At 38.6% G+C, this 15,404-nt stretch overlaps 1 protein-coding gene across 3 annotated transcripts in view; it reads right to left on the bottom strand.

The window, feature by feature from the left end:
- Positions 1 to 1,399: 1,399 nt before the first annotated feature.
- Positions 1,400 to 15,404, bottom strand: part of LOC117337355 (hemocyte protein-glutamine gamma-glutamyltransferase-like) — a 54,244-nt gene continuing 40,239 nt past the window's right edge. For 2 of the 3 annotated variants that reach the window (XM_033898314.1, XM_033898312.1), the window contains 4 exons: positions 7,897 to 8,131; positions 7,253 to 7,413; positions 5,845 to 5,975; positions 1,400 to 3,302 (listed from right to left, as the gene is read on the bottom strand). In XM_033898314.1, coding sequence (XP_033754205.1) covers positions 3,137 to 3,302; positions 5,845 to 5,975; positions 7,253 to 7,413; positions 7,897 to 8,131 — 693 coding nt within the window. In that variant the 3' untranslated portion in view covers positions 1,400 to 3,136. The remainder of the gene's footprint in view (positions 3,303 to 5,844; positions 5,976 to 7,252; positions 7,414 to 7,896; positions 8,132 to 15,404) is intronic. The other variant, XM_033898313.1, reaches the window with a different exon arrangement.

Below are 15,404 nucleotides of genomic sequence, written 5' to 3'. Positions count from 1 at the left end.
CACCTGTTTATACTGTAACAAACAGCTGTCTATAGAGACCACCTGTTTATACTGTAACAAACAGCTGTCTATAGAGACCACCTGTTTATACTGTAACAAACAGCTGTCTATAGAGACCACCTGTTTATACTGTAACAAACGCTGTCTATAGAGACCACCTGTTTATACTGTAACAAACACTGTCTATAGACCACCTGTTTATACTTAACAAACAGCTGTCTATAGAGACCCCCTGTTGATACTGTAACAAACAACTGTCTATAGAGCCCACCTGTTTCTACTGTAACAAACAGCTGTCTATAGAGACCACCTGTTTACACTGTAACAAAACAAACAGCTGTCTATAGAGGACACCTGTTTACACTGTAACAAACAACTGTCTATAGAGACCATCTGTTTCTACTGTAACAAACAGCTGTCTATAGAGGACACCTGTTTACACTGTAACAAACAGCTGTCTATAGACCACCTGTTTATACTATAACAAACAGCTGTCTATAGACCCCCTGTTGATACTGTAACAAACAACTGTCTATAGAGCCCACCTGTTTATACTGTAACAAACAGCTGTCTATAGAGACCACCTGTTTACACTGTAACAAAACAAACAGCTGTCTATAGAGGACACCTGTTTACACTGTAACAAACAACTGTCTATAGAGACCACCTGTTTATACTGTAACAAACAGCTGTCTATAGAGGACACCTGTTTATACTGTAACAAACAGCTGTCTATAGAGGACCACCTGTTTATACTGTAACAAACAGCTGTCTATAGAGACCACCTGTTTATACTGTAACAAACAGCTGTCTATAGAGGACCACCTGTTTATACTGTAACAAACAGCTGTCTATAGAGGACACCTGTTTATACTGTAACAAACAGCTGTCTATAGAGGACACCTGTTTATACTGTAACAAACAACTGTCTATAGAGACCACCTGTTTATACTGTAACAAACAGCTGTCTATAGAGACCACCTGTTTATACTGTAACAAACAGCTGTCTATAGAGACCACCTGTTTATACTGTAGCAAACAGCTGTCTATAGAGACCACCTGTTTATACTGTAACAAACAACTGTCTATAGAGACCACCTGTTTATACTGTAACAAACAGCTGTCTATAGAGACCACCTGTTTATACTGTAACAAACAGCTGTCTATAGAGACCACCTGTTTACACTGTAACAAACAGCTGTCTATAGAGACCACCTGTTTATATTGTAACAAACACCTTGCTTTAAAGGTCACGTTAGTTCCCAATACTACAACAATCATTGTATGATATCCTCTTTATGAAGACCACCTTCTTTTTCCATTTTTCTTTGCTGCCTTCAGGATCTTTATAGACAGATCTGACTGAATATAAACTAAATAAACAAAAAAAGACTTGTAATTCAAATCAAAGCTTTATTAAGTCTGGTAGCTAATGGCAAACAATAGCACTGAGTATATATGCAAGATTGAAATAGATTATACAGCATGTAGGCTACTTAACTAGGAAAACAATACAGAGTAAAAAATGGTACACAGCATAAGACACTCTAAAATAAAAACACCACTAAAATTTGTATGTTTACAGCACATTTAACACACAGTAGATCTTGATTAAGTACTAATAAGGCTATCTAAGTTTGTTTCCAGTATCACTTACTACAACAGGTAACAATACAGCAGCCAGGTAAAGGGGACATTGTAGTCTGGACAGCTAGCTGGTTACTGACAATCCAGTCCAGATCTGATAGACTTTAAAGGGACATTGTAGTCTGGAGAGCTAGCTGGTTACTGACAATCCAGTCCAGATCTGATAGACTTTAAAGGGACATTGTAGCCTGGACAGCTAGCTGGTTACTGACAATCCAGTCCAGATCTGATAGACTTTAAAGGGACATTGTAGTCTGGACAGCTAGCTGGTTACTGACAATCCAGTCCAGATCTGATAGACTTTAAAGGGACATTGTAGCCTGGACAGCTAGCTGGTTACTGACAATCCAGTCCAGATCTGATAGACTTTAAAGGGACATTGTAGTCTGGACAGCTAGCTGGTTACTGACAATACAGTCCCGGTCTGATAGACTTTAAAGGGACATTGTAGCCTGGACAGCTAGCTGGTTACTGACAATCCAGTCCAGATCTGATACATTTTATAGGAGAGCTAGCTGGTTACTGACAATCCAGTCCAGATCTGATAGACTTTAAAGGGACATTGTAGCCTGGACAGCTAGCTGGTTACTGACAATCCAGTCCAGATCTGATACACTTTAAAGGGACATTGTACCCTGGAGAGCTAGCTGGTTACTGACAATCCAGTCCAGATCTAATAAACTTTAAAGGGACATTGTAGTCTGGAGAGCTAGCTGGTTACTGACAATCCAGTCCAGATCTAATAAACTTTAAAGGGACATTGTTACCTCAGTGGAGGGCTAGCTGGTTACAGACAATTCAGTCAAGATCTACTTCAAAAAGTTGCTCACTGTAATTTTGTTTGTTTTTTGTAGGTTTCTATTGTATTTTTGTGGGTTTTTTTGTTTTTTTTTTTGTTTGTTTTTGTTTCATTTTATTTGGAGGTCTTAAAAGAAGTTCACACCATTTTGAAAAACATTATTAAGAACCAATAGCCAAAATGATTTAAGGATAATTGATTGTCATAGGTACATGTACATTTTGTAGGTTCTTGCTAAGAAGTTGTTCAGAATTGACAAAATCTATCTTAGAACTTTTTGTAAAGCATAAAATAGAAAACAATAACGTAAGTTGACAAACAAGCAGATAAAGCAGCTATCAAAGAAATGGGTTAAAATAAAATAAACAACATTGTCTATTTCATTCCCTGGAATTTTCTAATTTGCCTTACAACACGAGCTAGATCAACATTGTCTATTACATTCCCTGGAATTTTCTAATTTGTCTTACAACACTAGCTAGATCAACATTGTCTATTACATTCCCTGGAATTTTCTATTTAGCATGCCTTACAACACTAGCTAGATCAATATTGGCACACACTTTTTCCTAATGTAAGCTGAACACTTGAAGTGCCATGTAGAAATGAACTTTGTTTCAAAAGAGTTCCTAGAGGCAGGTCAGCAGCATATTGTACAGAGCTGCTGATGTGGTGATGGCATTCATTAGCCTATTTGTACTTGACTGAGGATTTAGATGCCTTGACCTCCACCTCACACACGCCGGTCAGGTCGCCAAGCTCCTTTGAGTTAAAGAGGATGGTATACTTCCTCTTTCCACGCTTCTTGGGAATTATGTCCACTTGGTACATGAATGTCTGACTTTTCTCCACCAATCTGTCAAAAAAGTGAACAGTGTTACTTAAGTCAACACTGGCTAAAATAAGGTTGAAGTGTATGCCTAGCTACTTAATAAAAAAACATGTAAACAGATACTTTACCTAATATAATGAAACTGACCATAACCAGTATTTATAGAGTGAACATCATACTAACTTGTACGGTGGCAACTACAAATGTCATGCTAACTTGTAACGTGGCAACTACAAATGTCATGCTAACTTGTAACGTGGCAACTGCAAATGTCATGCTAACTTGTAACATGGCAACTACAAACATCATGCTTCTTGTAACTTATATTGTATCAACTAAAAACGTCATGTTAACTTGCACTGTACCAACTACAAATGTCATGCTAGCTTTTACCATGACAACTACAAATGTCATGCTAGCTTGCGCCGTACCAACTACAAATGTCATGCTAACTTGTACTGTATCAACTAAAAACGTCATGTTAACTTGCACTGTACCAACTACAAATGTCATGCTAACTTTTACCATGACAACTACAAACGTCATTCTAACTTGAATTGTGACAACTACAAACGTCATTATAACTTGTATTGTGACAACTACAAACGTCATTCTAACTTGAATGATGACAACTACAAACTTCATTCTAACTTGTATGGTGACAACTACAAATGTCAATCTAACTTGAATGATGACAACTACAAACTTCATTCTAACTTGTATGGTGACAACTACAAATGGCATTCTAACTTGTACGGTGACAACTACAAACGTCATTCTAACTTGAATGGTGACAACTACAAACGTCATTCTAACTTGTATGGTGACAACTACAAATGTCATTCTAACTTGTATGGTGACAACTACAAATGTCATTCTAACTTGTATGGTGACAACTACAAATGTCATTCTAACTTGCATTGTGACAACTACAAACGTCATTCTAACTTGTATGGTGACAACTACAAACTTCATTCTAACTTGCATTGTGACAACTACAAACGTCATTCTAACTTGCATGATGACAACTACAAACGTCATTCTAACTTGTATGGTGACAACTACAAACGTCATTCTAACTTGAATGGTGACAACTACAAACTTCATTCTAACTTGTATGGTGACAACTACAAACTTCATTCTAACTTGCATGATGACAACTACAAACGTCATTCTAACTTGTATGGTGACAACTACAAATGTCATTCTAACTTGAATGGTGACAACTACAAACTTCATTCTAACTTGTATGGTGACAACTACAAACTTCATTCTAACTTGCATTGTGACAACTACAAACGTCATTCTAACTTGTATGGTGACAACTACAAATGTCATTCTAACTTGTATGGTGACAACTACAAACGTCATTCTAACTTGAATTGTGACAACTACAAACGTCATTCTAACTTGAATGGTGACAACTACAAACATCATCCTAACTTGTATGGTTACAACTACAAATGTCATTCTAACTTGTATGGTGACAACTACAAACGTCATTCTAACTTGAATGGTGACAACTACAAACGTCATTCTAACTTGAATGGTGACAACTACAAATGTCATTCTAACTTGTACGGTGACAACTACAAACGTCATTCTAACTTGTACGGTGACAACTACAAACGTCATTCTAACTTGTACGGTGACAACTACTAAGCATTTATGTAATTGGTATGATATGGTAATTGAAGAGTTACTTGTACCTTTATGTCTCTCTTGTTCGCTTTGTCAATATAGTAAGTTTTAAATTAAGTAAAATCACTAGATCTCAAAATTCACAAAAACATGTCGTTTTTACCCCAAAAGTCACCATTTTAAAAAGAGAGAGGAAAATACATCTGATCTATTATTATAGAATCTGGCTATAAACTAACATGTAAACCAATTGGAGAGCAATAAAGACTATAAGGGTTTAACATCAAAAATACAGCAAAAAAATTAAGATTCATGTAATCAATAATGCCTTATGAGATGTCCCAACATGTTTTTTGTAAGTGAATTACGGCTGTGTTGAGATGCATGTCCACAACATGGTTTTTGTAACTGAAGGCTGTCTTGAGATGTCCACTATGTGATTTAACTGTGTACAGTTTAGATAAAGTTTGACATGTTATTTCTATGTAACGGATAAATATAGGATTTCAGAAAGACTGCTGCTGCGCAACCCACTGTGCAATTCACTATCAGAAAATTATCAATTAAAAGCTTCAGCTCTTCAGCTCTACCCAAACTTCAGCTCTACCCAAACTTCAGCTCTACCCAAACTTCAGCTCTACCCAAACTTCAGCTTTACCCAAACTTCAGCTCTACACAAACTTCAGCTCTATACAAACTTCAGCTCTATAACCAAACTTCAGCTCTACAAAAACTTCAGCTCTACACAAACTTCAGCTCTACACAAACTTCAGCTCTATACAAACTTCAGCTCTATAACCAAACTTCAGCTCTACCCAAACTTCAGCTCTTCTCAAACTTCAGCTCTACACAAACTTCAGCTCTACACAAACTTCAGCTCTACAAAAACTTCAGGTCTACCCAAACTTCTAGCGTCTGTACATACCCTGGTTTGAATTTTGTCTCCTGTCCCACTCCACAGACAGTCAGCTCAGTTCCTGTTAAGCTGGTAGGTAGGGGGTTAGTGAAGGAGACATCGGCCTGGAACTTCTTACCAACAGTCGCAACAGCAGGAGCCTGAAGAAACGTTTATAAGGTAAATTGAAATAAAGCAAACTTAAAATGATAAAGTAAATTAGAATTAAATAGGTCAAGGTCATTAAAATGAGGACAGCCAAGAGCACTCTGTTACTTGTAACAGACTGACCAAATAGCAGGAGAATAGACATTTTAAAGCTCTGTATCCAATAGCCCATGCTAACCTTTGACCCCAACTGACACTTAAAGTAGACCTCTGGCTTTACCTCACTATTTTATAACAATTTACAGTCTACTGTTTTACATACCAAAGTATCATGGCTTGTAAACCTTTCCGATCAAAAATCTTTTCTATATACACAACACCAAAACAGTTATTGTTCTGTTGCTAAACTTGGTGTTGAATGACCATCTGTTCTGTATGGTTATTTTGGTTTATAATTTGTATACATATTGGTGTACATTATAATTTGAATGATTCTAGTTGATAAATATGACACCTTGAAATAAATGTCTAATCTTTGATGTGATCATTTATGTCATTATGTCATCCTTTCAGTTGGTGTTCTTTAGAGAAAACAAATAGCTCAGGCTAGAAACATGTGACAATGGAACAACTTCAGTACAAATGTAATTGTATCTACTACCTTAATTGTATCTACAACCTTAATTATATCTACAACCTTAATTATATCTACTACCTTAATTATATCTACAACCTTCATTGTATCTACTACCTTAATATATATATCTACTACCTTAATTGTATCTACTACCTTAATTGTATCTACTACCTTAACTGTATCTATTACCTTAAGTGTATCTACCTTAATTGTATCTACTACCTTAATTGTATCTACTACCTTAATTGTATCTACTACCTTAATTGTATCTACTACCTTAATTGGTATCTACTACCTTAATTGGTAACTATTACCTTAATTGTATCTACTACCTTAATTGGTAACTACTACCTTAATTGTATCTACCTTAATTGTATTTACCTTAATTGTATCTACTACCTTAATTGGTAACTACTACCTTAATTGTATCTACTACCTTAATTGTATCTACCTTAATTATATTTACCTTAATTGTATCTACTACCTTAATTGTATCTACTACCTTAACTGTATCTATTACCTTAAGTGTATCTACCTTAATTGTATCTACTACCTTAATTGTATCTACTACCTTAATTGTATCTACTACCTTAATTGTATCTACTACCTTAATTGGTATCTACTACCTTAATTGGTAACTATTACCTTAATTGTATCTACTACCTTAATTGTATCTACCTTAATTGTATTTACCTTAATTGTCATTTCTGGTTTATCCAGGACAATAGTTTCGTTTTCACTCTGAATTTGATTTGTCTCCATCACAGTGGCAATGAAGTGAACACTGAACTGACACCCTTCCTTAACACTGCCAAAGTACTCATCAAAAGGTACGGTCAGCTTCAGGTTGATCACTGTAAAATCAGGAACCAGTCTGTCAATATTATACAAAGTTTCTAATGGGCTGTGATTGACCTTCAAATTACTAACAAAACCATAAGACACTGGATCTTATTATAGTACTCATTATACACTTGCTCTGAAATGTTAACAGTCAAACTGGTCTATATGCATGAGCATGCAGGTCTTTCCACAACTACTTTGCCTTACACACCTTACATGTTACCTTTCATGGCAAAATTGCCAACTGAGAGTGCCTGGGCTTCCCAAGGGTCTTAAATAAAGATTGTTCACTTTGAATTTAAAATGGTGGTTCAGAATTAAATGATGGTATGTTGTCAAAATAAATTAGATGATATAAGTCAGTTTTACAAAAGAAACCATGCTATATCAGGAAAATGGAAAAACTGCATAGCCAGATTGGTTTCAAGTAATAAGCATGACCTCTGATGAAGGTTTACCTTTGCCTGGGGATATGACCTTTGATGAAGGTTTACCTTTGCCTGGGGACACGACCTTTGATGGAGGTTTACCTTTGCCTGGGGACACGACCTCCTTGACAGGTACGACACTAATAGCAGGACAGCTGACTCCTGTATAGTAGACACTCCTCAGGCTGATACGGCCTTCCACTGTACGGCATTCCTTGGATTTGTTTTCAATAGTGTATTCCCATTCGATTGGTTCACCGTAAGAGATCTTCTCCTTCTGGATGGTCTTGAAGAGGACGTCCTGTAAGATAATACCAACCCGGCACATGTTACTACATCTCATATACAGTAATATTTGCAATGTGAACAAGGGCTCACACCGATATGTAGTGAAACTGGACTGGGTCGATCGCTGACGACCGGGTAGCTCATTTGGAGGGTCCTGGGTTGGAATCCCAACTATCCCAACAATAAGACTAATTCAAGGGTCCAGGTGATATCTTGACCTTTGACTTTAAACCTTGACCAATGATTACTAGTACCTAAATCTAATAAGGTGTACAATGTAGTATGATGCTATGGTGTGAATATGAACTGAATCTGTTCGGAACATAAGGGGGATAACTCAGCCTCGCCTATTTTAATGTCAATTTCAGGTGTTTATTTATTTTGAAATACCCAGGGTAGTAATGTATTGACAATATGACATCTATTGATACGTATCATATAAATGAGAATATTTTATTAACTCTATATATAGTTATTTAGAGTAGTTCTGGGTACAGTTTTTGTCTTTGCATTTTGAACCAAACACATAGAACATTCCCCAATAACAGCTATTTATGTAGACCTTGATTACTTATTTCGTAATAATAATGTGAAAATTGCAAATAGATAATGTGTGTTTCCAAACATTATTATAATTTTTTTTTGTATATACAAAAATGTATGTTTAAACATTGATACCAATATTTTTTAGTTACATAGGGGTATGCCAAAAAAATTGTTTGCAAACTGAATGAATTCCTGTAGCTGATTCTTATAAAAGATTGCAAACTAATTTTTTTTTTGAAACTAAACAAATATTGACATCAATGCTTATAATTAACTAGAAATTGTTTCGGAACAATTTGACGGGCTTTTCACTATTTAGCATAAATGACCTAAAGGCTTGGTATTTCCAAACATAAAAAACTATTTTAGAACACTTGATAGGTCATCCACATTCTAGTTTTGATTAATCTGGCATCCGAGATATTACATTTCAACAAAGGAGTGGACGAAGGGAAATAACTCGTACAGCCTTGTACGAGTTATCTCCCCTCGTCCAACTAACGTTATATCTCAGATGCCGTTATATATCAGATGCCAAATTAATTCAAAATGGCGTTCCGCGTTAATGGTAAACGTTACCGAAACACCAAAAAACATGAAAATCATCAGAATAACATTTTGAATCATACTTAAATTTCTTTTTTTGGAAAAAGATTAAAAAATGAAGATTTTCTAAAAATAGACTTATTTGACCCCATGGCGAACGCTTTTATTTGACCTCTGACCCTAAAACTTTTAGTGAGTAAAAGCTAGAGCCAGCCTTTAACTACAAATAACATAATTACTTGACCCCTGTAAAATGAATACTTTTTTAATTATGGGCATTTTAAGCTTTTTAATAGATGACGTCATGGCGGCCATCTTGGATTTCAAATCAACTTAAAAAATAACATAACTTGGCCAGGACATTCCAAGGATTATTTCAGCTAAGATTGAGCTGAATGCCACTTGTGGAACTTGAGAAGAAGTTTAAAATGTAAAACTATTTTTAATATAGAATATATAGTGGAAATTCAAAATGGCGTATACCGGAAACCGTATGTGTCACAGAAAAACTGAAAACGTCAAATTTATCAGAATGACATACTACATCATACTAAGAATTTTTTTTGGAAAAAGATTGAAAAATGAAGATTTTCTAAAAATAGACTTATTTGACCCCATAGCGAACGCTTTATTTGACCTGGCTGATCCTAAAACTTTTAGTGAGTAAAAGCTAGAGCCAGGCATTAACTACAAATAACATAATAACCCGACCCCTGTAAAATGAATACTTTTTTAATTATGGGCATTTTAAGCTTTTTAATACATGATGTCATGGCGGCCATCTTGGATTTCAAATCAACTTAAAAAATAACATAACTTGGCGAGGACAATCCAAGGATTATTTTAGCTAAGATTGAGCTAAATGCCACTTGTGGAACTTGAGAAGAAGTTTAAAATGTAAAACAATTTTTAATATAGATTATATAGGGGGAAATTCAAAATGGCGTACAACAGAAACCGTATGTGTCACATAAAAACTGTAAACGTCAAATTCATCAGAATGACATTCTACATCATACTAAGAATTTTGTTTGGAAAAAGATTGAAAAATGAAGATTTTCTAAATATAGACTTATTTGATCCCATAGCGTACGCTTTTATTTGACCTGGCTGACCCTTAAAACTTTTAGTGAGTAAAAGCTAGAGCCAGGCATTAACTACAAATAACATAATTACCCGACCCCTGTAAAATGAATACTTTTTTAATTATGGGCATTTTAAGCTTTTTAATACATGACGTCATGGCGGCCATCTTGGATTTCAAATCAACTTAAAAAATAACATAACTTGGCGAGGACAATCCAAGGATTATTTCAGCTAAGATTGAGCTAAATGCCACTTGTGGAACTTGAGAAGAAGTTTAAAATGTAAAACTATTTTTAATATAGAATATATAGGGGGAAATTCAAAATGGCGTACAACAGAAACCGTATGTGTCACAGAAAAACTGAAAACGTCAAATTCATCAGAATGACATTCTACATCATACTAAGTTTTTTTTTGGAAAAAGATTAAAAAAACGAAAATTTTCTAAAAATAGACTAACTTGACCCCCAGGCGAGCTTTTTTGTTTGACCTCTGACCTTTAACTTGTAATAATATAGAAGTTGGCCCCATATGTATTGTTCAATAATATCATAACATGACTCTTGTATCTTAAATACTTTTTGAGTTATATTGATTTTAAACATTTTAAGTATGGCCTCATGGCGGCCATTTTGAATTTTCTGACCTACTTAATTTTGTTACATGAACATCTTCAGACCTTCTCATTAAACATACTTACATCTCTTTCAACATAACTTATACCATATTTGCTGATTTGCTGTCACAAAATCAAGTGCAGAAGAAGAAGAAAAATAATAACTAGAAATTGTTTCGGTTAACAATTTGACGGGCTTTTCACCTTCTTAGCATAAATGACCTAAAGGCTTGGTATTTCCAAAAGGTAAGAAAAAACTATTTAAGAACACTTGATAGGTCATTCACATTCTAGTTTTGATTAATCTGGCATCTGAGATATTACATTTCAACAAAGGAGTGGACGAAGGGAAATAACTCGTACAGCCCTCGTCCAACTAACGTTATATCTCAGATGCCGTTATATATCAGATGCCAAATTAATTCAAAATGGCGTTCCGCGTTAATGGTAAACGTTACCGAAGCACCAAAAAACATGAAAATCATCAGAATAACATTTTGAATCATACTTAAATTTCTTTTTTTGGAAAAAGATTAAAAAATGAAGATTTTCTAAAAATAGACTTAATTGACCCCATAGCGAACGCTTTTATTTGACCTCTGACCCTAAAACTTTTAGTGAGTAAAAGCTAGAGCCAGGCTTTAACTACAAATAACATAATTACCTGACCCCTGTAAAATGAATACTTTTTTAATTATGGGCATTTTAAGCTTTTTAATACATGACGTCATGGCGGCCATCTTGGATTTCAAATCAACTTAAAAAATAACATAACTTGGCCAGGACAATCCAAGGATTATTTCAGCTAAGATTGAGCTGAATGCCACTGGTGGAACTTGAGAAGAAGTTTAAAATGTAAAACTATTTTTAATATAGAATATATAGTGGAAATTCAAAATGGCGTACAACAGAAACCGTATGTGTCACAGAAAAACTGAAATCGTCAAATTCATCAGAATGACATTCTACATCATACTAAGATTTTTTTTGGAAAAAGATTGATAAAATGAAAGTTTTCTAAAAATAGACAAATTTGACCCTCAGGCGAGCTTTTTTATTTGACCTCTGACCTTTAACTTGTAATTTTATAAAAGTTGCCCCCAGATTTATTGTACAATAATATCATAACATTACTCTTGTATCTTAAATACTTTTTGAGTTATGTTGATTTTAAACATTTTAAGTATGGCCTCATGGTGGCCATTTTGAATCTTCTGACCTACTTAATTTTGTGAGATGACCATATTCAGACCTAACCATTAAACATTCTTCAATCAAAATTTGGCTAACTTAAACCAATTTGGCGTAAACGTAGTGACAAAATGAAATGCAGAAGACAAAAGCCCTAATTATGAAACTGCCCTCCACTATACCTGACATCCCTCCACTGTATCTGACATCCCTCCACTGTATCTGACATCCCTCCACTGTACCTGACATCCCTCTACTGTACCTGACATCCCTCCACTGTACCTGACATCCCTCCACTGTACCTGACATCACTCCACTGTACCTGACATCCCTCCACTGTACCTGACATCCCTCCACTGTACCTGACATCCCTCCACTGTACCTGACATCACTCCACTGTACCTGACATCACTCCACTGTACCTGACATCCCTCCACTGTACCTGACATCCCTCCACTGTACCTGACATCACTCCACTGTACCTGACATCCCTCCACTGTACCTGACATCACTCCACTGTACCTGACATCCCTCCACTGTACCTGACATCCCTCCACTGTACCTGACATCCCTCCACTGTACCTGACATCACTCCACTGTACCTGACATCACTCCATTGTACCTGACATCCCTCCACTGTACCTGACATCCCTCCACTGTACCTGACATCCCTCCACTGTACCTGACATCCCTTCACTGTACCTGACATCCCTCCACTGTACCTGACATCCCTCCACTGTACCTGACATCCCTCCACTGTATCTGACATCCCTCCACTGTACCTGACATCCCTCCACTGTACCCTGACATCCCTCCACTGTACCTGACATCCCTCCACTGTACCTGACATCCCTCCACTGTACCTGACATCCCTCCACTGTACCTGACATCCCTCCACTGTACCTGACATCCCTCCACTGTACCTGACATCCCTCCACTGTACCTGACATCCCTCCACTGTACCTGACATCCCTCCACTGTACCTGACATCCCTCCACTGTACCTGACATCCCTCCACTGTACCTGACATCCCTCCACTGTACCCTGACATCCCTCCACTGTACCCGACATCCCTCCACTGTACCCGACATCCCTCCACTGTACCCGACATCCCTCCACTGTACCTGACATCCCTCCACTGTACCCGACATCCCTCCACTGTACCCGACATCCCTCCACTGTACCTGACATCCCTCCACTGTACCTGACATCCCTCCACTGTACCTGACATCCCTCCACTGTACCTGACATCCCTCCACTGTACCTGACATCACTCCACTGTACCTGACATCCCTCCACTGTACCTGACATCCCTCCACTGTACCTGACATCACTCCACTGTACCTGACATCCCTCCACTGTACCTGACATCCCTCCACTGTAACCTGACATCCCTCCACTATACCTGACATCCCCTCCACTGTACCTGACATCCCTCCACTGTACCTGACATCCCTCCACTGTACCTGACATCCCTCCACTGTACCTGACATCCCTCCACTGTACCTGACATCCCTCCACTGTACCTGACATCCCTCCACTGTACCTGACATCCCTCCACTGTACCTGACATCCCTCCACTGATACCTGACATCCCTCCACTGTACCTGACATCCCTCCACTGTACCTGACATCCCTCCACTGTACCTGACATCCCTCCACTGTACCTGACATCCCTCCACTGTACCTGACATCCCTCCACTGTACCTACATCCCTCCACTGTACCTGACATCCCTCCACTGTACCTGACATCCCTCCACTGTACCTGACATCCCTCCACTGTACCTGACATCCCTCCACTGTACCTGACATCCCTCCACTGTACCTGACATCCCTCCACTGTACCTGACATCCCTCCACTGTACCTGACATCCCTCCACTGTACCTGACATCCCTCCACTGTACCTGACATCCCTCCACTGTACCTGACATCCCTCCACTGTACCTGACATCCCTCCACTACCAACTGTATCTGACATCCCTCCACTGTACCTGACATCCCTCCACTGTACCTGACATCCCTCCACTGTACCTGACATCCCTCCACTGTATCTGACATCCCTCCACTGTACCTCACATCCCTCCACTGTACCTGACATCCCTCCACTGTATCTGACATCCCTCCACTGTACCTCACATCACTCCACTGTATCTGACATCCCTCCACTGTACCTGACATCCCTCCACTATACCTCACATCACTCCACTGTATCTGACATCCCTCCACTGTACCTGACATCCCTCCACTGTACCTGACATCCCTCCACTGTATCTGACATCCCTCCACTGTACCTGACATCCCTCCACTGTATCTGACATCCCTCCACTATACCTCACATCACTCCACTGTACCTGACATCCCTCCACTGTACCTGACATCCCTCCACTGTATCTGACATCCCTCCACTGTACCTCACATCACTCCACTATACCTGACATCCCTCCACTGTACCTGACATCCCTCCACTATACCTGACATCCCTCCACTATACCTGACATCCCTCCACTGTACCTGACATCCCTCCACTGTACCTGACATCCCTCCACTGTACCTGACATCCCTCCACTGTACCTGACATCCCTCCACTATACCTCACATCCCTCCACTGTACCTGACATCCCTCCACTGTACCTGACATCACTCCACTGTACCTCACATCCCTCCACTGTACCTGACATCACTCCACTATACCTCACATCCCTCCACAGTAACTCACATCCCTCCACTGTACCTGACATCGCTCCACTGTACCTGACATCACTCCACTGTACCTGACATCCCTCCACTGTACCTGACATCCCTCCACAGTAACTCACATCCCTCCACTATACCTGACATCCCTCCACTATACCTGACATCCCTCCACTGTATCTGACATCCCTCCACTGTACCTGACATCCCTCCACTGTACCTGACATCCCTCCACTGTACCTGACATCCCTCCACAGTAACTCACATCCCTCCACTATACCTGACATCCCTCCACTATACCTGACATCCCTCCACTGTATCTGACATCCCTCCACTGTACCTGACATCCCTCCACTGTACCTGACATCCCTCCACTGTACCTGACATCCCTCCACTGTACCTGACATCCCTCCACAGTAACTCACATCCCTCCACTATACCTGACATCCCTCCACTATACCTCACATCACTCCACTGTATCTGACATCCCTCCACTGTATCTGACATCCCTCCACTGTACCTGACATCCCTCCACTGTACCTGACATCACTCCACTGTACCTGACATCCCTCCACTGTACCTGACATCCCTCCACTATACCTGACATC

The sequence above is a fragment of the Pecten maximus genome, chromosome 11 (genome assembly GCF_902652985.1).
Source record: "Pecten maximus chromosome 11, xPecMax1.1, whole genome shotgun sequence".
Lineage (NCBI taxonomy): Eukaryota > Metazoa > Mollusca > Bivalvia > Pectinida > Pectinidae > Pecten > Pecten maximus.
Note: the sequence above shows the minus strand (reverse complement) of the source record. Positions and strands in the feature narration are given on the sequence as shown.